Source organism: Lichenostomus cassidix, chromosome 2 (genome assembly GCF_008360975.1).
Source record: "Lichenostomus cassidix isolate B80296 chromosome 2, HeHo_3.0, whole genome shotgun sequence".
Classification (NCBI taxonomy): Eukaryota; Metazoa; Chordata; class Aves; order Passeriformes; family Meliphagidae; genus Lichenostomus; species Lichenostomus cassidix.
The window spans coordinates 148,120,140-148,143,372 of NC_139482.1; the positions used below are offsets into that span (position 1 = coordinate 148,120,140).

At 41.1% G+C, this 23,233-nt stretch overlaps 1 protein-coding gene across 5 annotated transcripts in view; it reads right to left on the reverse strand.

Moving 5' to 3' along the window:
- Positions 1-23,233, reverse strand: part of SLC45A4 (solute carrier family 45 member 4) — an 80,951-nt gene that overhangs the window by 2,226 nt on the left and 55,492 nt on the right. For all 5 annotated transcript variants that reach the window (XM_085053663.1, XM_085053665.1, XM_085053662.1 and 2 more), the window contains exons 3-7: positions 5,766-5,954; positions 3,253-3,432; positions 2,067-3,142; positions 1,875-1,974; positions 654-865 (exon numbers count right to left, since the gene is read on the reverse strand). In XM_085053663.1, the coding sequence (XP_084909789.1) occupies positions 654-865; positions 1,875-1,974; positions 2,067-3,142; positions 3,253-3,432; positions 5,766-5,954 (1,757 nt within the window). The remainder of the gene's footprint in view (positions 1-653; positions 866-1,874; positions 1,975-2,066; positions 3,143-3,252; positions 3,433-5,765; positions 5,955-23,233) is intronic.

Here is a 23,233-nt window from a genome sequence, read left to right on the forward strand (position 1 = left end):
CTGGGTCACTTCTAGCCCAAATCAGGTCTAAGATTAGGTTTTGTAAAAACAATTTTACATTAAACATATGGTGTTACATGAAACACTATTTTTATGATCATGAAAAGGAATCCCCCTCCCAATCACAATGCAGGAACTTGTAATAAATGATCCTCTTGCAATTTGTAATCCAAATGGAGCAGTCGAATTACTTTGCTGGGACGTAAACCCATCCTTGTTTCCAGCAGAATTGGTTTGCCTTATGTGTCCCAAAATTACAGCTGCATTTCTAGACTCACCTCAAAATGTAAGACTCTGAAAAACCTGAGTAATGCTACCACATCACATCCAAGACAGGAGTAACAAAGAGATATATAGTAAATACTCCAATAATAATTTAATTTCTCTTCATCTACCATATGCACCCAAATCCTTTTATATCTCAGCACAGGAAAAAGCAATCAAAACCCCCTCAGAGCCAACTCAATGCCAAGAGCATCTGATTTCAGCACCAGCTCCTGTTATTTACTATCCATTCAAGCTTTGGCACACATCCCAACAAAACAGGTATCTTCAATGATGGGATTTAACAAATCCATTTTGCCACCGTGATCTTCAGAGAAACATGAATGCTCTGCCTTGATTCACATATGTACTCCAAATATTCTACATACCTGTTTAATCTCATGGTATTGTCCCAAAAGCGCATAGGGGCAGTAGGAGATGCTCATGGAGACTATTCCCATGGTGCTGATCATTATCATGGTGACATACACATTGGGGAACATGGCCATCACTGCAGTGCCAAGGGAAAAACCCAGCGTGCCCAGGATGTAGATCACTTTTATGCTAAGGTCGTAGTTGTCCAAGTATTTCTGCAACAAGGCTGCAAGATAAAGAATAGAACAAGAATCACAGAATGGTTTGGGTTGGAAGGGGCCTTAAAGACCACCCAGTTCCAAGCACCTCTGACATGGGCTGGGACACCTTCCACTATCCCAGGTTGCTCCAAGCCCTGTCCAACCTGACCTCAAACACTTTCAGGGATGGGGCAGCCACAGCTTCTCTGGGTAACCTGTGCCAGGGCTTCACCACCCTCACAGGGAAGAATTTTTTCCTAATATCCAATCTAAACCTACTTTTTTTAGTTTGAAACCATTTCCCCTTAAATATCAGTTTACTCACTAAAGTTTTAGGGGATTGATGTGGCCATGGTAACTCGATGTTCTGTTTAGGACATGGATGCTCAGTGCATATTTGGGCTGTCTGAGCAGCACAGCCCAGCCCTCACTGGAAAAAGGAGCAGGTGTTCCTGCTTTAGAAAGAGCTCATCCCCACAGTACTGAGCTGTGCAGACATACCTGCAATGTGCTGCAAAAGGCAAAATTTAAGTTTGGCAAAACCTCTCAGTTTCAGAGTCTATTCCAAGCCCAAATTATCTGCAGAATGACTTTCAGAAATACATATTTATAATTTTGATTTTAAAACAGTCTTTGTAAAAACCCTCTTGCATATGCTTAAATGTTCTACCAAGCATGATTTTAGTTTCCTGAAGGCTTGTTAAGTGCCACTCAATATCCTTTGATTTAATTTTGTGCTTTATGCCACTTAACCATCTGTTCATATTTTCACCTCTACATTTGGAAGAACTTTTCAATATTGATTCTTAAAGAAGTCCTTCCCCTTATGACCACATGAAATGCTTTTCCAAAACATCCTTTACCCCAAACAAGAAGTTGGATATGAACTGAAGCAAAACCATTTCAGGAAGACCAGGAGCTTGACTCAATGATCCTTGTGGGTCACTTCCAACTCAGAATATTCCATGACTTGACTTTTACCTTAGAAATACATGCATGAGGTGCATTCCACTGTGTGATTGCAGAGTTTCTTACCTGAACAAACGGCAGCAGTAGCAGCATAAATCACCAGCCCCCAGCATCCCATCTGAACTCCAGCATTGTAGGCATGCAGCTCAGTCGAGTTCGAAGGGGCCTGCAACAGACACAAGCACAAACAGTTGTTGTACTGAGTACATCTCAGAAAGGGACTCTAAGCAGCTCTGCCCATGGGAATGCCTCTCCTACCTTGGGATCACCTTGGAAGATGACCTGTCCCATGAAATCCGTATAGAACACAGCTTCAGCGATGATGGAAAACCAAGTCAGGAGGTGACAGACGCACAACCTCAGCAGTTCCTTGGGCATCTTCAGCATCGACAACCACAACAGTCTGACAGTGGTTTCGGTCTCTCCCTCTTCGCTCTCCGTGTCGCCGCTGGAGTTGGTGGTGCCGCTCTGGTTGCGGTGCCTGCAGCGCTGCCGCTGCCATTTCTGCATGTCGTAGATGTCGTTCATGCTGCGTGAGGATTTGATCAGCACGATGGCGTTGGCCCGGCGGAAGCGATAGCGGTGAGAGCCGATCTTGCCATAGTACGAGAAGGTGTAGGATGGCTGCCGGTAGAACATGTGCCTCCTCCTCCTCATGGAGTTGGAAGTGCTGGATTGCTTCATGCCTATTCTGGCGTGTCCATTGAGGAACTCTTTTGGTAGGGAGCCATTGATGTTTGGGATTTTATCTTCATTTAAACGATTATCGAGCAGCATTTCCTCCTCCTTCTCATTTTCCCTGAGGAAAGCAGACAGGTGGTTAAGTTTGGACTTCATGATCTCCTGGCTTGTGTTGTGGGGAGTGTTTGGATATGAAGCATCCTGGAAAATGGAGGGTTCAATGTCATGCAGGAAAAGCAGCTCCGATTCAATTTCCAACGTGGCATCAGGCATGTGCAGAACTGAGTCACTCTTGCTTCTCACAATGTTCACCTCAAGGAGCTCCATATTGAGGTCATGCTCTGACTGAACCTCATCGTGGAACATGGAAGTTCCATACGGTTCTTCCTCACTAATTACATTCAGTCGATTCAGAGGGGGGAGACTGCCACTGAATTTGGCACTGGAAAGTGTGTCTCCTTCATCATCAATCCTGTCCTGCTGAGGGTTATATTGTTCTTCTTCAATGCTAAAAAGGTGGAGAGCAACGGAGACAGAGAAAATAATGGCTGCAAAGAAGAAAAGGACTTGCTCTTGAGATTTAAAAATGCTACCCAAGAAGGTCTGTGTCCAGTCCAGCCCTCCTAACATATAACCAATTGCTCCTCCAAGACCTGCGGAACAGAAAAAAGTGAGAAGTGAGTTCAGGAAAAATCAATTCAGCCACAAGCTGATCTTCAGGAAGATTGGACAGCTGCCAAAAACATCTCAGCTAACTCCATACCAGCAGAAAATGCGTGGATGTTTAGGGCCATGTCTTGTTCTTCACTGTCCACCACATCCAACAAGTAGGCCCGAATTGGCCCTTCGGTTGCATCGGCGCAGAAATCCAACACCACAACCCCGAGCACCGTGAGAACTATTCCAATGGGCTGCTTGTCTGGAACATCACCAATAGCCAGACCTGGGGAGAAACGGGAGAGGAGTCTGAGCATCTCATTCAAAAAGGAAAACCTCCTAAGAGCAAGCTTCACAATCTTAAGAGAGGTGGCCAACACGCTCACTGCAAAAATTCCTTTATGGAGCAAAATGGCAATTTCAACTCTCTGGCACAGCATCATGGAGGGTCTGGGACAAAGATTATGTTTTATGTTTGTAAGACTGACACTTATCAAAATGTTATTTTAGAAAGCATCTCTTAAACCTCTGGGAGTACTGGGTATTATTTCATATTCCTCCCATGTATTTTCCTGCCGGTGCTGAAGGCTGTTTTTATAAAAGACAGCCATGGTGGGAGAGGGGAGCATTCAAAATGACATATTTCATCTGTCAGTAACATCCACAGGTAACTGCACTGCTGGCAGCATTCCTGACATAAATGCTTAACATGCAGTGGTCGAAGTACATCAGGATAAAGTGAAATTTAACCCTTTCACCTCTCTCTATGCTTTTCTTAAATATTCCTATTTTTAGAGCACTTTTTAAAAGCAAAACCTTTAAGGATAAAGCAACATGAAGGTATTTTGCATTGCAAAAAGCATCAGTCAGCTTCTGTTGACAGCATGGGATGAAATGCTTTTTGTCTATAGAGTAGAAAGGCAGCATTAGCACAGAGCTGGATAATTTGTCATGAGATGAACCAGTGACAAAAGCATGAATTACTCGAATCACAGAGATTTAAGAAGTTACACATGCGAGGCTGATAAAACCATTAGTGCAACTGATTAAAATGTCTGTGGAAGGAGATGAACTGGCTAAGCCACCAAAAATCATCTAAATCTCAAATGCTGATTCCTGCATATTGAATCCTCTTTTCTACCAAGCTTTTTGAAGGCTAAAGAAGTTTATAAGCGTTCCATGCTTTGCTGAACCCCACAGCAGAAAACACTGACAGTGCTTTATATTTGCTGGAAACTTGAACAGGGCAGGAGAGAACAGGAGTTGAATAAGTTCTTCTCCTGGGACATGGCTTTATCACCATTGGGATTACCAAATCCTTTCCTATGACTCCTACTGCCAGAGGCCGTGTTATGAAAGAGGGTCTGATACAGTTTTTGCAGCATCTCCTGTTGTCCCAAATTTCAATTAGGATTGCAAGTAACTGGAGGCTGAGGATGGGAAAGAGAAGAAAAATTGACAATATTTTGTGTTGATTTATTAGAAGGCTTCAAAATAAGCCTAAAAACAGAGAATGAGGTTTCCTTGCCATGGCTCCTGACCTGAACTACTGTATGGAACTGAGAGCTTCTTATCACTTAAAATCTTGTAAGAGGGCTGCAGTCTAACATCCTGCAAACATCTGAAGGAAGAGGAATAAGTCTTGGAGACACAACAACTAAGTACAATTGATGCCATATGATAGCAATTCAAATAAATAATATTTATTGTTTGGATAAATTTAAAAAAGCATAAGCTAAATGTCATTTATCTGAATAGTTTGGCCACTGTAGTTTGCAGAAAATTGAAGACAATCATATGGCATTCAGTCTGGCTTTAACAAGCTGAGCCAAGGTAGCATTCCACTCATTTCCCTCAATTAGCAGACCTGTTTCACAATAGAGTTGCATCTAACCCAAAAAAAGAGAGCCAAGAGGATGTTATTAGGTGCTAAGTTCCTTTCATTTGCATCAGTCCAGCCATTTTGTAAACATTTTCCAAAACGTACTTGCTGTCACCTCTACTACAATAAATTTACAAAGAGATTGTAGATTAAATTTGTAGTAAACTATGTTCAAGGGAAACTATTTTTACCAGCTTTGATGGAGGCTCAGGAAAAATTATTTTCCCACATAGTTTTTGATAAACAAATATTAACTGTGTTCTGGACTTTTTCAATACCGGGTCTAAGAAAAGCACAAGAAAAAGTGAAAAGATAATTTTTGAAATAATGCTGGAAACAGGATGTGTTGCCAGATATGCATTAAAGGGAAAATGGATCACAACAGGAAACATTTCCCTGTGAACAGGTTGCTACAATTTTCCCATGTCAAGGATCGACCAAATTCGTCTCAGCGACTGCAAACATTATGCTGGTAACCATTGTATTAATAACACTGTTATTAATACCAGTTACAGCTACGATTGCACAATGCTCAGCACAGCACCATAACCTGAAAGTACAGATTATAACAAGCAAGATGGACAGAGCTCAAGTGCAGGGTTGTGGAGATTTCTAATGATTTTAACATTAAATATAAGTTAAACCAACTGCAGAGCATTATCTTTACTTTCTGTATTAAAATCTCAAAGTAGGTACATTAGCAGGGGATACATACAGGGGATTTCCTTGTTATTTACCTATCACAGAGCCATTAAGGAAAAGTGCAACTCCAAAGAGGACACCAATGCAGAGAGCAAGGATAAAAGGCCGCCGGCGGCCCCAGCTCAGCGTGCAGCGGTCACTGGCCGAACCTATGAGTGGAGTGAAGATCAAGCCCAGGATAGGGCTGAGGAACCAAGTGAGGCTGTAGTATTGTTCAGGAAGACCTAAAACAGAGATAAAAACGATGGAAAGGTTATGTGGTACACACCAAACATTTCACTTTGTAAATGAAATTTTGTTATACTGTTGAAAACTGTAAATTGAGGGTAATTTGCCTACAGTGAATTCCCTCCCAAATTAAAAGCTCTAAGATTCTTCAGCAGTGGTTAAAAAAAACAGCTAAGGAAAGCATAGATCATTTACCTTTCAAAACCTGGGCCATAAGGTAACAGCTGGAGTATTTCTGCTACTGAATTCTCTATCTGTGGAATATAGAACCAAAGATTTTGGGGTCCTTGGAAGCTGCCTGGCTGTCATATACAGATTTCCTGCTCAACAAAGCTTTTAACACTCAACTCAAAGCTTTTAACAACTCAAAATTGAACATTACAGTGGTTCTGTTTTCATCTAAGACCACCCCCATTCAAAAGTTATTAAAGATTAAATGGACTGAGAGTGAAGGACCAAATTTGAATGTCTTATGAAATGTCCCATTTCTACGCACAAAATTGTTTACTTACAAAAATTAACAATAAAAGACAATAAAAACAACAAATAGCAATTATTCATCAACTTAAATCTAAGATTTGCTCACCCCCATTATCTTTGTCTTCTGTAAGAACAGAGGTGACTGTTCATAGGATCAGATGGGGAAACGCTGAAATGTGCTATATATTACTTACTAGAAAACAACAATTTGCTAGAAATAATTTCTGCAGAAGAAAGAGCTCCCAAGCCCTCCTCTCCACATCCCCAGCACAGAGCAGTGGCCTGCAGATGGCAGGCTGGCCACAGGACCAGCCATGCTGGCTCCTTTGGGATCTGCCTCCCACTCCTTTATCAGCTCAGGGCAGGTAACTGTTCAGACACGGTTCTGAGAAAAGCGTTCAAAACAAAACAATCTATTTCTTGCAGACCAACTGATGCCAAGACAGAAAATTTCAGTGTCTTTATCCCAGGAAGGAAAATCATTTATCATTCAAATCCATATATGGTGACTGTGAGAAGCATTTGACCTTTGCTGGCGAGATCAACCTGTACCTTGAGCTCCCTGTTCAACACACTGAGGCATCCATTACCGAGCAGGATTATACCAATCCCTACCCAAAATAGCCTCTAATGCAAATTTGGAAGTCTAATCTACTGCTGTTTAAAGTAGCACCAAATCTTGACTAGCAACACTGACTTCTTCCGTAAGACAGATCAGATTTTCCCAGGAGTGTTGCACACTCTGTGGTGATACAGATATTACAGGAAAATAAGCTATTTTTTGGCATAAATAACCAATTTCATCATCAGGATTCATAATCCAGGTCTGAGGCCAAGGTCTGTGTGATTTGACTCAATTTTGGCTAATGGACAAGCTAACGGTGACTGCTGCCCTGATGTGTCCAGAATTATTGGAAGAGACCTGACCCTGAAACTTCCCAACCTGTGTTTTCAGATCAAACATGGCACAAACCTCCTGCCACAGGGAATGGCATCATGGCTCAGCCACTTCTCCTTGTTACAGGCAGCTGCAGCCTGTGCTCCACATCAGTACTTACCATGGAACTGTTGACTCCTTTTGTAGAGGATTTAGATCTTTAGGAAAGGGCTGTGTTGGTACAGGTGGCGTTGTGCTCACTTTATGATTCAAATCACTATCTCATATTTAGCTTTTCCTCCCATTTGGTGATATCTCGGCTGACATGGAAGTTTTAGCTGAGACATACCTCTGTGTGTGTGTGGGTGTGTGTGTGTGCATGTTAGATCTAAAGCTCTTGTTGAAGAAGCCACAGTGCTGGCACAGTCCCTCCAGACCCTATCATTTATTTGCACCATCCAGCTTCTCTTCATGAACACTATTATCAAGTGTGCAAGTTAGGCAGCCAGTAATTCAAGGAGGAGTACAAGGAAAACTTCCATCTCCCTGTGGGTTTAACTGTCTTTAACTTCACCAAGTTCAACAGCTTCCCAAGCACACAAGCAGGTTCAGGCACCTCATGTTTAACTGGCACCTCACCTGCTCCACGATGCTGACACTTAGCAGTGCCTCAGCTGGCTTAAGAATTAATGAATGATGGGGAAGAGGAAACATTTGGCTAAAGGTAAGTAGAACTAAAGGCTGGGCATGATTCGTTTCTGGTGAATGGTTTTTCTGCAGGACACAGAAGAAATGCCAACGTGTAAATACTCATTGCATTTTGCCTCCGCAGAGCCATCCTGGGAGCAATGGTTAAGCACCCAAGGCTGCTACTGTGTGAGGCTAAGTCCCTGCAAAAAGTCTGTTTCAAACACACTGAGAAGCTGCAGCTTAACCAATGTCATGGATCTTTACTGTAACAATCACCAACATCTGGAATAACTCGATGGAGTTTCACTGCACGAGGGCTGTGTGTTGAAAGCAGACATTTCTTTTCTGAATTATGTAGTGACTTGTGAATTATGAGCTGGGACCTCTCAGTCAAGCTCATCCATCAGTAAACACTTGTGAGATGCATGGAAGGTTTTGCAGTAAATCTTACAGAGACTTTAAATAAACACAGGGGCGAAGGCTGGCAGGAACTCTGTCATCAGTGTAACAAGCCTCATCACATCTTATATGAATAAACAAATAGATTTAAGCAAAATGGACACAATTAAGAGATTCTTTTAATATTCCAACATCCATTGAGACAACCAATTCGTTTTAATGGAGACTGTGGGCAGAAACAACCAGGAAACTGGTATATCATGGACAAGCAATAGGAGTGCAAATCAGGGACACCAGAGGCTGGCACAGCTCACTGTCCCTCTGTCCTTGAGGCCACCACTTTGTCTCCAATCTGCAGTGACACTTCTCTGTGGGGTATATACAATTGTTAACCAAAAAAAGAAAGAGTTCTGGAAACACACAAAACATTTGAAATGATGATCTGAAATGACTTCTGCAGAGAACTAAAAACTGCTTAAAGATATTTCTCGTTCAGCTGTAAAACCTGCACGTTTCTAAACTGGACAGATAGGTATTCTTTATGCTTTATAGCAACAGCAAACCATCATAAAAATGTCTTAAAATTATTAAAAAACAGTCAGTACTTGACTTTCAAGATCAACTTTGCATGTAATAACTCAAAATCAGATTAAGGTCTGGTTTGGTTTTACAGGTCAGTAAAAGAAAGGAAAAAGGGTTTTTTACTCAACCTTTGAAACATGACTAAAATTAAGGAGTTTTATCTTTCCGTGTGTGAGTCAGAGGAGAGAGACTGAAATGCTATCTTGGGAAGAATCTTTTACTTATTGCAAAGGGTGAGCTTCCTAACATCTAAGAATTATAAATAAAAGCCTAAATCTAAATATTTGCAGTGAAAATGGCTTACTTTGCAGAAGACATGAATCTCAATGATTTCAGAAAAGAGCTGTGGATGTAGCTTTTATGGAAGGGTAAAAGGACACTTGAAACCCCAAGAACATTATGTTTCAAGATCCTTCTTTAGAAAAATCACTTTGATTTTTTTTTTATTGAACTACTCATTAGCAGCCAAAATATCTATCTTTAGAAAAAGAGGCCACAGTAAAAATCCATAGAATTAATAGCCCCAAGCCAAGAAAAATTGAAGAATTTCTAAAAAGCTTTAAGTGCTCCCCCAAGTAAACAGGAAAGGGATAACTTTCAAGTGAAACATGAGCCATTCCCACAGATTGTGTAATGGCAGGAATCACTGACATGAGCACAACCTGCTTTCTCTCTTGCTGGAGAAACCATGCCATGGGACTGCTTCCATAAGCTAAGTGGCAGGGCCCTGATAAATTGCATTCCAAGTGTAAGCCAGCAGTTTATAAAATCATCATGTGTGTTTTACATACAGTTATGCAGAATTCCAAACTGTTACCATTTATTAAGTGATGTGTATGGCTTTACTGTAAGTATGTAAACTGTGAGATTGTCACATTAGAATTTAGTTGGTTACTCAAGTGGAAAACAACTGAGTGGGGTTAGAGACTCCTGGCAGGAAGGGGGTGCACATGAAAACTACATTAAAGCAGTACAGGAAAAAATTAATCTGCTATTGGGAGAATTCTCTCCTGAACCTGGCAGACTCTTCACCTGAGCAATGCACAGGCAGACAGAGCAATCATTGTAGCAATGGGCAGTAAAGTGAGTTATCCAGAGCTTCCTTTTGTGTTTCCTTTCTATATCTGAAAGTTGAGATGTGTTATTGATAAGCTCAGTCTGCCCAGTGAACCAAAACTCTGGAGAGTTCTAATGCCCAGAAATGTGTTCTCTGTACAGATTTAGGTGTCACCTCTGATGTCTGTTCAGCACTGTTGCTGGGAAATCAGACTTCTGTAGAGCTCAAAGCTGTGTTCTACCATGAATTTTCCTGGAAAGAGCTTTCTGAGGCACTGAGCACAACATCCACTGTCCCATGAAGTGAGACTTCAAAAGGTACCTCACAGATGCTCTTCCTAAAATTCATCCTTCATGCTGGCAAAGTCTGCAGGACCTTCATCATTTCAGCAGTAGCTTTAGTGCTAGACATTTTCATATAAATGCGACTGTTCCAGACAGACAAGGAGAACTCCAACCCCCAAATACTTTTCTTCCCTTAAAAGAGGCTGTTCTGGTTTTAGTATCTTGAATGTCTGCATACGTGATATACATATTTAGGTTGGCGTGCGTGATTTGGCAGGAGAAGCAAAAAAAATAAGACTAAAAGTTGAAATACTTAAAGAAATTGTGTGTGCATATGTGTGTGTGTGAATAAACAATAAAAACCCTCCTAAGTCTTCCAGAGGTTTTCTGCCTCACAAGAATGAGCTCCAGCAATGAAACGTTGTAAAAATTCTGTCTGCAAGGGTGTTAGAAAGTTGAGGAAGGTAATTACATAACTTAGTGGTTCTTTTCTTTGTATATGTATGCTGCTAAAAATACAGAATGTCACCATTTTATGCAACATTTTAAAATGGGAAGACAGTTCAGAAGGCAGTTGAGGCAGGAAAGACAACAATAAGCAGAAATGTGGAGACGGAATGTTTTGACACCAAGAAGTTCCTTCTGACGCCCCCATTCAGTGGCAAGGACTCAGCTGGGGGGTGTATTTTAAATAAACTTGGCTGTGGTTACGTGCTGGGCCAGCAGCCCTGCAGCATCCAGGCTCTGACGTGCACAACAGATGCACGGATGCTGGTTTGGACTGGATTTCAAGGCAGCACAGCCATGAGATTGTCATCCATATGACAGCCTTTCCACATCCTCTTACAGCCAAAAGTGAAGTGTCCCAAGTGCTGAGAGCTGCTGCACCCACCTGGAACAGGCTAAGGCTCGGCTAGGACTGATTTTATATGGCCAAGAGTGGTTCCATGCAGCACATGCCTTTAACCAAAGGCTGCTGAGACTCACATGCAGACTGAAAGGCCAAAGCAGCTGCATCCCATTACCAGTTTAATGCTGTTCCTTTATTTTGTCTGTAATTTTCCACCTCCACGCTTGCCTTGCCAGGTTGCAGCTATTACAGCAAAGCACCATCCACCAACTTGGAAAGGCAGCCTGGTGGCCTCATGGGGGAGGAATAATAACTGGAGGATTATTATTTAGCCTTTTACTGACAGCTAATCTGAGGAAACACCAAGGAGGAAAAAAACCATATCGGATAAAAAAGGTTAGTATTTGTGGCGTGAACTGAATGTGGAGCAGGTCACAAGGCAGACTCAGAAGTCTCATACAAATCAGTGAGAAAAAGAGCAAAACACAACAACAACTTCTGTTAGGAGCGACGACTGCCACTGAGACCCTTGTAATATGGCATTTCCCAGCCAGCTACAAACAAACAGGACACTGGCTTCTAGTAAATAAGGGTTTGTTTTTTCCCAGACAAAAAAAGTGCCCAACAATAGTGGGACCAGCACTGCTCACGGTTCACAGGAAATGCTCACTGTGTCACCATCAGTCTAAGGGCTGCGTGAGGTCACGAGTTACATGGAAGAAAGATTAAGTCACATACAGCAGTTTCTATTCAAAACTTCTTTTTGATAAGTTCTATTGGGGGAAAAATAGTTCTTTATAAGCTTAACAATAAGATCTGATATGGGAATAGGATGCTAAGGTCCTATTTTCATTTGTTAGAAATCATCACCTAGAGACTTGTTTATACACTTTAAGTAAACACCATACAAATTTCTGAACGAACACAAGAAGCTGTCATGCCCTGCAAATACTTTCTATTCCACATTTTCATCCTTGTATAAAATACTGCGTGCTGCTAAAAATATTTCACATTGATCTGTTTAAAACTGCACTGCTTATAGAAGCTGCTTTGTTTAGACTGTATTTTTAAGGAGTGTAGCAAGCAGAACCAATGCTTGTCAAAAAGCTGTGAAAAGGTTCAAACCCTGGTATCTGTTTTTCATCATATACATCAAAATTGTAGGAACCACTGCAAACTCAAGCAGTTTAGCTTTGGAGGGTCGCTATGAAGAGTGGGTGTTTCAGAATAATTTAATAAATGCAGCCAAATATCCACTCTCTTATATTTAAAATACAAATACAGACACATTTGTGTGTCCCAGAGAAACTGCAAACAAGCTGCAATGCCTGTTTTGACAACTGCATCACCACAAAACTATGACCATACATTCTTTGCTTCTTGCTCTCTCCCCTCAAATTTTAGGACTTTTGATGGCTTCAAGTGGGACCCTGAGCTACCAATAAAACATACCTGAGCCAATGTTGAACCAACGCTCAAATACACCTGCCTGGTGGTCTGAACACTACTGAGATACAGTCAGCACTTGTACACAGAGTTTGTTGCACCCATAAGAAAGCACCTTCTAACTTCTGGGTTGAAATAAGAGCTCTGATAAACTGGGAAGGGATAAGAAAAAGCACAGTAATTTCTCCTGGTGGCCAGCACCATGATTTGAGCAATAACAGTACAAACTTTTAAGAAGGAAGTAACTTTAAGTACTGCTTGAAATCAAAGTCTGGTAGCATGTGAGATGAGACAGCCTCTAATTTGCTACCCGTAATGCTACAGTATCTTACAGTTGCTGGGGTGAGAAGAAATGAAGTCCTATACTGGACTTGATTTTTACATGAACATTTTTCTTTTATTTAAGGACTCCTACCCAGCCTGTATAAGACACTTGCTCAAGCCAAGCACTTACTCAGAAGCCACTGAAAAGAAGCAAACACAACAACACTGGGGAAAAATTATACTGACCAATACTTGTGATCACAGGGCTCAGTTTAGTTGCAAGAGTGTGCAGGTGGAAGAACTCAGAACAAAACTGTGAGGTTTTTCATTGCTGCTTAGCTTCCTACATTAAAATGATTGCCCGGCAAGCTGTCAGGCATCTTGATTCGCTCAGTGTCTCGGGAACAACCTACTGCATAAACATCATCTCAGAATTGTGGCTTCAATCTTCCCACTGGTAAAATTCACATCCTGAAATGCCTCTTGTGCCTGTCGAATCAGAGCTCTTCTGCTTAGCCTGCAACCTTCACTGAGCTGTCAGCACTTTATACACATCTCCCAGGCAGGAGTACGTGTGCTCTGCAAGCCGAACATTCTGCTGGAACACAAACATCACCCACTTGCAAGAAATCTCTCTTCTCCCTCGTCCTCCTCCTGGTTAGCTCTTGTCAGCAGGGATGGCTGCACATGGGCTGGGATGCTGAGCTCTCAGCTCACTCAGCTGCTCTGGTATTGCTCTAGACAACATATAGGGCTGCCTGCTCTGTGCAAACAAGGAGTTTTTTTGTGGGACACAAGACAGGAGGGGTAAAGCACAATTCCTCCATTTGGACAGGGTTATGGACACTGAGGGAAGTGATAATCAAGAGAACAAATGATTAATAGGAATATTACGGAGACATAAATAACACAACACTGCAAAAACATGACATCCAAGGGCAAAAAGCAGAAAATTCCTTCCAAAACTACCAGCAGAAGTAGACTGCAGCCACCCTGGAATGGTCAGGAAAAATCCAGAGGACCAAAGAGACACTTTGCAGGGGAGAGAGACAGGACACTGTCTGTCTACCAGGACAGGAAGCTGCTTCCTGCATTGCTGTGACACTGAAACCTTTTACAGCACATTCAGGCCTTTACAATGCACCCACATTTCTGCTTTAGTCAGTCCCTGTCATAAGGACAGGATTTTAGACAAAATCTGCATCTACATTAGAAATACAGGTACAAATAATTAATAGGAAAACTAAAATGACATTAGGTTAGTGATGCAGGAAAACGGACATTTCCTTAAAACTTGTTTTACAGATTTTAAATTTCCTTAGGAGCTGTCCAAACAACTCAATACTGATATGGCAGAAACGACTTCCAAAAACTTGGAAACTATTTCACACCATGTCTGCACCTAGAATAGAGCCATCCATTTTGAAAGACCAGCTAAACTGGTAATAAAACAAAGCCCTTACTCTTCAACAGCTTCAGTACAGAAATATTAGTGTGGTGTTTCACATACAGAGTTCTGGAGGTGTTTTTAAGCTGCAGAAAAGTAGCATCTCCTTCTGGCAAAGCTATTCTGCCTTTTGAAATTCCCCATGCAATGCCAGCAGCAACCGCAGTGGGTTAAATAACACTTCTGGAAAATGGAATTAAGGAAATAAGTGACAGGCCTCTTATAGGATTTCATCATCCAGCTCTCCCATTTTCTGTCTCCGCTCAATTATTGCTTCTCAGCCTCCTACAACTGTCCTCCCCTTCTCACATTTGGCAACTGTGGGAGTCATCAGTGTTTCATTAAGCTCTGCTGCTACACGGCCGATCTGCCAAAGTTGTAGAAAGGTTTATGTGGCTTTCCTGACAATTTCTGGTTTATAACCCAGTTTTATGGTGCTGTGTCAGGAAAGAGATGTGTATGTTAAGAGAAGTGAGCCAAAGGTATGTGTGGAAGGGGGAGAGGGGAAGCAAAAGCCTGGGAACAGCTGAGGTTTGAGGCATCAGAGAGAGAACACATGCGCTGATCTGTAGGCAGGCAAATGTGATTTTCGTTTTAGCATGATCACAAATGCTGTCAAGCAAAGCTTTTAAAGCTTCCATTATTTATTTTAAAGTCTCTAACCCTCCTACTAACCTACTTCCACAGGGGTAACCTATGATAATTCAGGTAGAAGACTATTTCTAGCTTACTGCCTTTATAACAATACAGTTTTCTGCTTCCTTATCCAATATTGGCATATATGTCTACTACTTGATTTATTTGCTAGTCCTGCTGCTGCCAAGGAGGAGGAATCAAAAGCAATGCATATAACCTGCCCTGCTCAGTGAAAGGCCAAAGAATCAACTGCTGTTGTAGATTTTTTTTTTACTATAGCTAATTAGAAATTCCTACAGGTTTCACAGAATTATATCCTTATCAAGCCTACAGTATTTATTTTTGCCAGGGTACAGTGTAAAGCGCCAGCTTTACTTAAGCCAGAAGCTGAACCTTTTATGCTCCAACACTGGAAATACCAAACAAGCTTTCTCCATACTGAAGCAGGTAAATAAGCTGCAGAGAACAAGGAAACACAACATAGCAAAGGGCTCCAATCTACTGTTGAAGCGGATTCACTCAAGTTTTCTAGATTATCTTAGCTGTTCTTTTTGGCTCTTGGGAAACTTGTTTTTAACTTTTCTTCCTCTTTCACTTATTAACCAATATTTAGAAATATATCACTTTGACACTAATAAGAAATTTGCATCACAGTGTCTAACGAGCTGAAATGGAATATAGATTAAATCTGATGCAACTTCCAGTGTGCTGAACCAGCACTAATAAAAACATTTCTTTTTAACCACCACTCTAGAGCAGTTTTAAGGGTATAACAGAGGTGTTTACATCAGGTAATAAACTGAAAACTTTTTTTACTGTTTCAGAAAACACAGGTTGTGTTCTGTATCATAGAACCACCCAAGGCTGACTTCACAATGTCAGGGTATTTATTCCCAGCCTGTCTCCTGTTGCTGGCCAGTTAAGCAAGCTGCAGATAGAGAAGGACTCAAAGGTCACACACACAACATCAGCATCCATTTCCCATCACTCCTAAGTGTCTAAATGTATGCAGCCCCGTGCATGAATGCAGCAATCAATAAGCTGTTTCACCACACTGATCCTTCCCTCGCCCTTATGGGATGTAATTAAAAGGCATCAGCAATACACGATGCCCCACTTGGGCTCGGCGCATTACGTAACTCTGCAGCACTTCCCGCTCCTCTGGCTGCAAGATTACACATCAATTACTGTGACATGTGTTGCCTGAAGAGATGCAGCATCCCAGTTTATCCAAAGCTCAATAGGGTTTTTCGTCACTGTTTCTAGACTATTGACAAATTTATAAACAAAGGGGCTTTGGCTCGAATTCCTTGAAAATTCCCAAACCCAAGAGGTTCTTACACATACAACAGAAAATCTTTCAGCAGCCTGTTCCGTTAATCAACAGTGGAGCTTTTGTTGCAGTGATTAACACATTAATACCCTGGAATATGACCATCTACTTACATGGCTGAGTCAAATCCTAACCAAAAATTCATGTTAACCCCTAATTTTAACTCCAAGGAGAGTAAAACCTGAACTGTTAACTCTGGTATTCAACCCACATTGAACCAACCCTTTCACCTCCTAAAAAAATCTGGTCAACTAACAACTTTTCACCTTAAGAACAAGTTTTCTATTAAAATCAGACTGGCTTAAGGGGGACCTATTCAATATAGGGCTGCTCAGTAGAACCATGAGGCAGCAGTAGCTGCAGCCTGAGCCCCACTTGCTCTGGTCCTGTTCTGCTCTGCAGGGCAAGGAGTTTGTGCCCAAAGGAAGCTCTGATTACCATTCCACACTGCTCTGCCCAGACCGCAAGGGGAGGTGAAAGCCTGATTGACATAACTGAGGGCAAGGTGAACAGTGGGGCTAGGAGATCCCAAATGTTATGGGATTTGCTCATGGTTCAGACTTTTAAACCACCATTGAGGCAAACACTGGGCTAGAAGGCATCACTGAGATATTAATTCCCATTCACTGACGTTTGCCCCTGACGTGTCCATTCCACCCCAGCAACTCCCAAGCCCTAGGGAATCATAAAGGATCTGGTTCACCCTGCCAAACAAATGACTGGCATATACATAGTCCAGCATGGCATCTGCTCAGTGTATCCAGGAACAGAACTTGAAAAAGGAAGACAAGCAGACTTGAGGGTAGCCAAAAAAGTATTTTTTTGTTGAGCAGGCAGCCAGACAGAGTCCGGACAGCACAATATTTGCGCCCTTGAATTGCAAGCAGCAAAGAAAACAGTTCATTTCCATCCTCAAGGGTAAAATGCAAGGAGCTTGTCTCTGCACATTGATAAAAATCATTCTCTCCTTCCCCAATTTTTAGACTTGATTATATGCTTGGAAGCCACGTGAAAACAGTGACTCAATGAGGTGTTTTTTGGCCTGTGTACCCCTGCAGACACCATCTGAGAACCTTTTTCTTCCTGAGGATTAGTGACCAGACAGTTATCTTTACATTTCAGCTGGGATCACATTTTCATAGTCCTTTTAAGGGTCAGCAGGTGGTGCAGGCAGCTCCTTCTGCAATTACCCTAGCTGACCCAATAGAAAAAATGTAATACCTAATAAATATTATAATTGCCCAATATACACTTTATGTTCCAAAACCCATTTTTCCCCCAAACTGCCAGAGGGGAAAAAAGCTGAATTGATCCTACCTACACCTCCTTAGGCCATTGACATCAGGCAGTCTCAAAGTGCTTTACTTCCCTTTTCAATACTCAAAGCCTCCCAAAAAGGCACCATTCCCATGACAAGCTTACAAAAAGTGTATTGTTAATTGTTACCACACTGAAAAATCAACCTTCTGGCCTTTTTAAAAGCTTTTGGACCACAGGTTTGTTTATGACAGGAATAAAAACTCTGCCTGGGATCATTTTGGTCACAATTGTGCTACTGGGAAGCTCTACAAGAAAGTCAGCAGAGAGTGGTAACACAGCATTTGCTTTCAAATTATTTGCTGTTTTAAAAGCGTTGCTAAATTATATGAATAAATATATAAAGAAACATGCTGATTCTTCTAACCCATTATTCATTGTTTGCTTTAAAAAAACCCAAACAGGCAAACTTTGCAAATAACCCATCCTAAGCTCCTAAAGAGAAACTGCATTCCTCTACGCAGTTGCCTTTATTGAGGTTAATTCCTCATGTGGCTTTATCAAGCGGAACAGAAATCCTATTAGTGCTTTCCCCGTTTGCTGCAACAAATGAACAGCATGTTGGAGTTTACAGCACAGTTTTCCATGTACATTGCTCCAGGAAAAACACTGCAGTTCACCAGTGGTTATAACAATCTGTAAATGCAAGAATGAGGACTGTCAGACAGAGAGTTTTAATCAACTGAGGGTTTTCCCCACCAAAAATGTGGTTTTTTTCTCTATAGCTATTCCTGCCATCAACACCTGCCTTGCATTATAGAAAACCATCCCCTCAGATGAAATTTTGGGGTTGCTTAAAGACAGTGTTGGTGTTTATGGAGCCTACCTCCAACTCTCCTGCACTTGCATGTTTTGGCTTGAACTTTAACATACGTGAAACATGTTCTATACATGTACAGGGGAGATTTAAAAGCAGAGCTGTTTTCACATTGAAGTCTTCTAAATTCTAGTTAATAAAACCCTTGATCTTAGTATTTTGAGCTTGCAGGGTCATAGGAAATTTTGCTCTCATAGGAAATTTTGGTAACTAGAGCAGTCTCAGGCATCACTCCAAATAACTCACTTGCTGTGTCCCAGAGAAGTGGCTCCCCCACCCTCACTGAGCTGTTTAAAAATTATACAACTGAATTTCTACATGAAGGATAATGAGATCCATGGAGTCACTTTACACCAAATAACTGGAACTGATAGTCTGGAATAAAATGTAATAATACCAGATGAAAAAGACTTCTTACTGCAGATCCGTAAATGTGATCTTTACTCATATGTATTATGTTTCACAATCAGTGAAGCCACACATAGAAGGATAAATTTACCAATAAAACCTGAATTTAAACAAGCAGTGCACACCAGCAAATAGGACAGCAAAAAAGCCATTTCCTTTCCAAATGTGCAAATTATGAGAGTTAGGCCCTGCTAGGGACAAATCAGAACAGAACTCTCTTCTAACAACCAGACAAGTATTTTTATTATATTGTGAAAAACAGTTTTTCTTTATATCACTCTGCATGTAATATTTTTCTTCTCATTTAGATTTATGAAAGAATGGAACAAATTATACATTATATATACATGTATATAATATTTTATATATTTGTTACAAATTATGTATACAAGTTATATATTAGTTACAGGTGTAGTAACACAGCATTTTTCAGTCATCCAACAAAGAACCTGAATTATTTTTAAGATTGAAACCTAAATAATTTGCAAGATTTGGCAGTCCTTTCATACCTGACAAAGTTGTACTACACTCCTCTCTTGAAGGTTACAGCTTAAAAAAGGTTGAAAACTTATTTAAAATACATTTGCTGCATCAACAGGGTAGGAATACATGGTGCAGAAAAATAACCTTCCTCTCCATTTATCTCTATAACCTCCTGCACACACTGACTGCTCTCCAAACTGATGGAGTCCCTGGCACATAATTTATGATGCATGACTTTGACTACCTCAGAGAAGGGGGAGCACTTGTTAAACTATTGCTTAATTAAATTACAGAGAAAGAACCACCCTCAGCCTTTCAACTGATTACATAATCTTATTTTCTCAGGCCAACCCCAAATATCCTGAAAGCTCCCCCATGCACTTCTTGAGCTTCTCCAGTGTTACACAGTGAGTCTGTCTTGGGGAGACCCAGCAAGTCACTGGGGAAGAGGTGACAATACTGCTGCTCACCACAGGTTGAGCCATGACCTCTGAGATGTCAGCCAGTCTGGGTTTGAAAATTTTGTTTCTTGCATACTTCTGTTTGTTGTAAAGGAAAGAAGAGAATTTAAATCCAAGTTGCATTTCAGACAGATGATAAAGTTTCCTTCTGCTCTTATTTAAGGTCAGTATTAAGCAAACATTTGATTTGTATTAGAGGGTAGGTTTAGATTAGGTGTTAGGAAGAAGCTCTTCCCTGTGAGGCCCTGGCACAGGTTTCTCAGGGAAGCTGTGGCTGTCTCATCCCTGGAAGTGTTCAAGGCCAGGATGGACAGGACTTGGAGCAACCTGGGATAGTGGAAGATTCCCTGCCCATGGCAGAGGGGTGGAACGAGATGGGTCTTGAAGGTTTCCTTCCAGCACTAAAGGACTAAAGCACTTCCTTTTTCTAAAACAGCAAATATAGTGCAAAACCACTGCAGAGGGGATAAACTGACACCAAAATCTAGCAACCAGAAAACTATTTTTTAAAGTTTTACAGAATAATGACTTAAGGGGAGAAAAAATGAGCAGAGCACAGTGCGTCTGTTCTTCCTTTCTGCTGCAGCTTGGAAGACAACAGCAGATCAGATATTTCAGTGACATCCAATCACTGCATAAATTGTTTAAATTGCAGTAGGGTATGATAAACAATCATTTTGAAGTCACCTGATGCAGTCCATGTAAGACAGCAGGTATGCCTGCAATGACTCTTCCTTGCCAGAAAATGTCTGGCTTGGTAGGACAGTGACACTGACTTTCCAAATCAGGCAAAGAAAACATAGTGAATACCACAACTGTCTCCACTACAACTAATTAACCCCAGTAAACAATCATTTGTCTGAATACCTGACGCCCTTTAGTTTAGATTTGTAAAGATTTCTCCCAGAGTGCCCAAGCTGAATACTAATTTTAGAATATGTAATTTAATATTTATTTTCCTGCCACCTACATGAACTCTGAAGGGCATGAACTTGATCTCTATTCTCCAAATACATACTTTACTTTCTAGAAGTGTCCAGATATAACATTTGTAAGAGGTATTAAAACACTTCCAGATCAAGAGCTCATTTAAAGCCAGCAGGATATTTTTGGAATTTGCAGATTATTGGGGGGGGAGGGGGGGGAAGTTCAGTTCTGATAGACTGAATTATTGAAAGACCATTGTTTACAGAGCAGCACAACTGATAAAAGCAGGAAATTCGTGTTTTTATACAGTCAATACAGAGAACACATAGAAAATTATCCAGCTCAGTTTATCATTTAAACCAGAAAGAACAGACTTTGGGATTCAGGGAAGGATAGAAATTCAAGGTGAAGATGATCTGAGCAGAAGTTATACAAAATTAATTGGCATCATAAGAATGACTGCACTGCCTCATGGTGGGACACTTGCCAAAGACAAAGCTGATACCAAGGGCAGAACCACTGTAGGGATTGAGCCTTTCTGCTGATCCATTGCTGTATCAGCATCTCCATGGGGAAAAGTATTCTTGCTCTGGCAGTGTGTTAAGGCTTTTTTGAGCTGAATGTAGAAACTCTGTCCTCACACAGAGCACTCCCAAAAGCCTGGAGAGATAGCATCTAACTTTGCTGTAGAAAATTGTGATCCAGCAGTCACCATTCCCTATAAATAATAGAAACTCAGATTCAAATTCTTCAGTTTTCATGCTCTGCATCTACTACACTGCAAAAAATTCACAGTGAGGCTCCAACTGAAGATCACCAAACGTTGACATAGAGATGGGTTTATCTAGTTATGGAAAAATCTGCATCTGTGCTGCTTTGTACCCAGTTACTCAAGATTTCAAGGAGAGGAAGATGCTTATGGAGTGACATGAACTATAGAGGATTTATCCAAAGCGATGTAGGTATAATCCACAACATGGATTTTTCCTGTTTAGTTAAATGACCTTGTATTAAATCTTATCAAACTGAATCAGTAGCACAAAACATTTCCAATAATTTCTTGCAAAACAGCCTGCAGGAGATATATCTGAAACCTCAACTGTTGTTTGGTGAAAAGAGGATGATTAAATGGTGTCCCACAGGGGCATCACAACAGAAAGACTCTTGCAACAAGCATACAGGCGACTGTGGGGAACAGAGTTCAAGGGGCTGCAGCTCTGACAATGCTTTATTAAAGCATTACATGAGTTGGCAGGAGCCTGCTGACATTCTTTTCATTTCGAAAGTGGCTTTAATTCTATTTCCTTGAAAAGTAAGACTCCTGTTCATTAAGGAGTTCTCAGCTATTCCCTTTTCATAACCTGTCTCACAGTCCACATTGAACAGAAATCCACTGATGTGAGCAGGGGGGTTGCCAGTTCCAGTGCTGGGCATCCAAATCTCAGTTCTGCATCTCCAAGTCTCCACCATAACCCGATCCAACAGCTGAAAGGTTTCTTTTTACAGTAAAGAACAGGCAATTGCCCGCTGGAAAATTGCCCTGGTGGCAATTGCTTTGTAATAAAGAGCACTGAAGAACTATCGTGTTGCACCTGTTATTGCTAAGGCAAAGTTACCTCTCGGTCAGAGTCGAGGGTCAAACTCAAATTCTGAGCAGAAGAACTCATGCATGTTTCATGAATGTTGTACATTCAGGGCTTCTCCTGACATCTTACTCCAGATGAGGGTGTTTAGACAGAAGCATAAAGAGATGTTGGGCATGTGGGTGGAAAGCAAATTAAGAGGAAGGGTTTAGGCTAAGAAAGAGTTGCATAAACGTGTGTTTAAAACCACTCAATTTTAGCACATTTCCAGGAGGCCAAAGTCTGCCCCTATTTCTCTCATCTTTCCCCACTATTCACAGGAAATCTCAGTAAAAATCCAGACATCCTGCAGCTCCTTTACTCCCATCTGTGCCCATTTCTGCTCTAGAACTGCCCTTGAAAGCAGCAGAAAGGCTTGCCTTGAATGTCACAACAAGGTGGGTCTGGTATGTGTGAGAGGAAGGAATTTCAAGTCAATTTAACAACCCAATGACAAGAGAGATCAAAAAACCATGTTTGCAATAGACTAAAAAAAAAAAAAATTAAGCTATTGGCTGATATGAAAGTTAAAATAGAAAAAATATGCTTTAATTTAATATGGTCCCATACCCAGTTCACCACAATTGGCTTGTAGCAATATTATTAGTTAGTCCTTATTTCTGCTGCTTTACTACATCTTGGGGCAAGAGAACAGGAATTGGGAAAAGAAGGGGAAAACAGATGTCAAAGTATACCTAAGTCATGCCAAACAGTTTAGCCTCTCCTAACCCTTGGCTACTCCACATAAAAAGGAGGCAGCACGCTGGACAGGAAATATTTACTGGTAGGAAGAAACAGCTACATTCGAATAGAGATGTGCATTTCCTTCTTAGAGAATTATTATTTTTGGAGGCCTCAAACTCTTCTGACAAATCACAGACTAAAATGTATATTG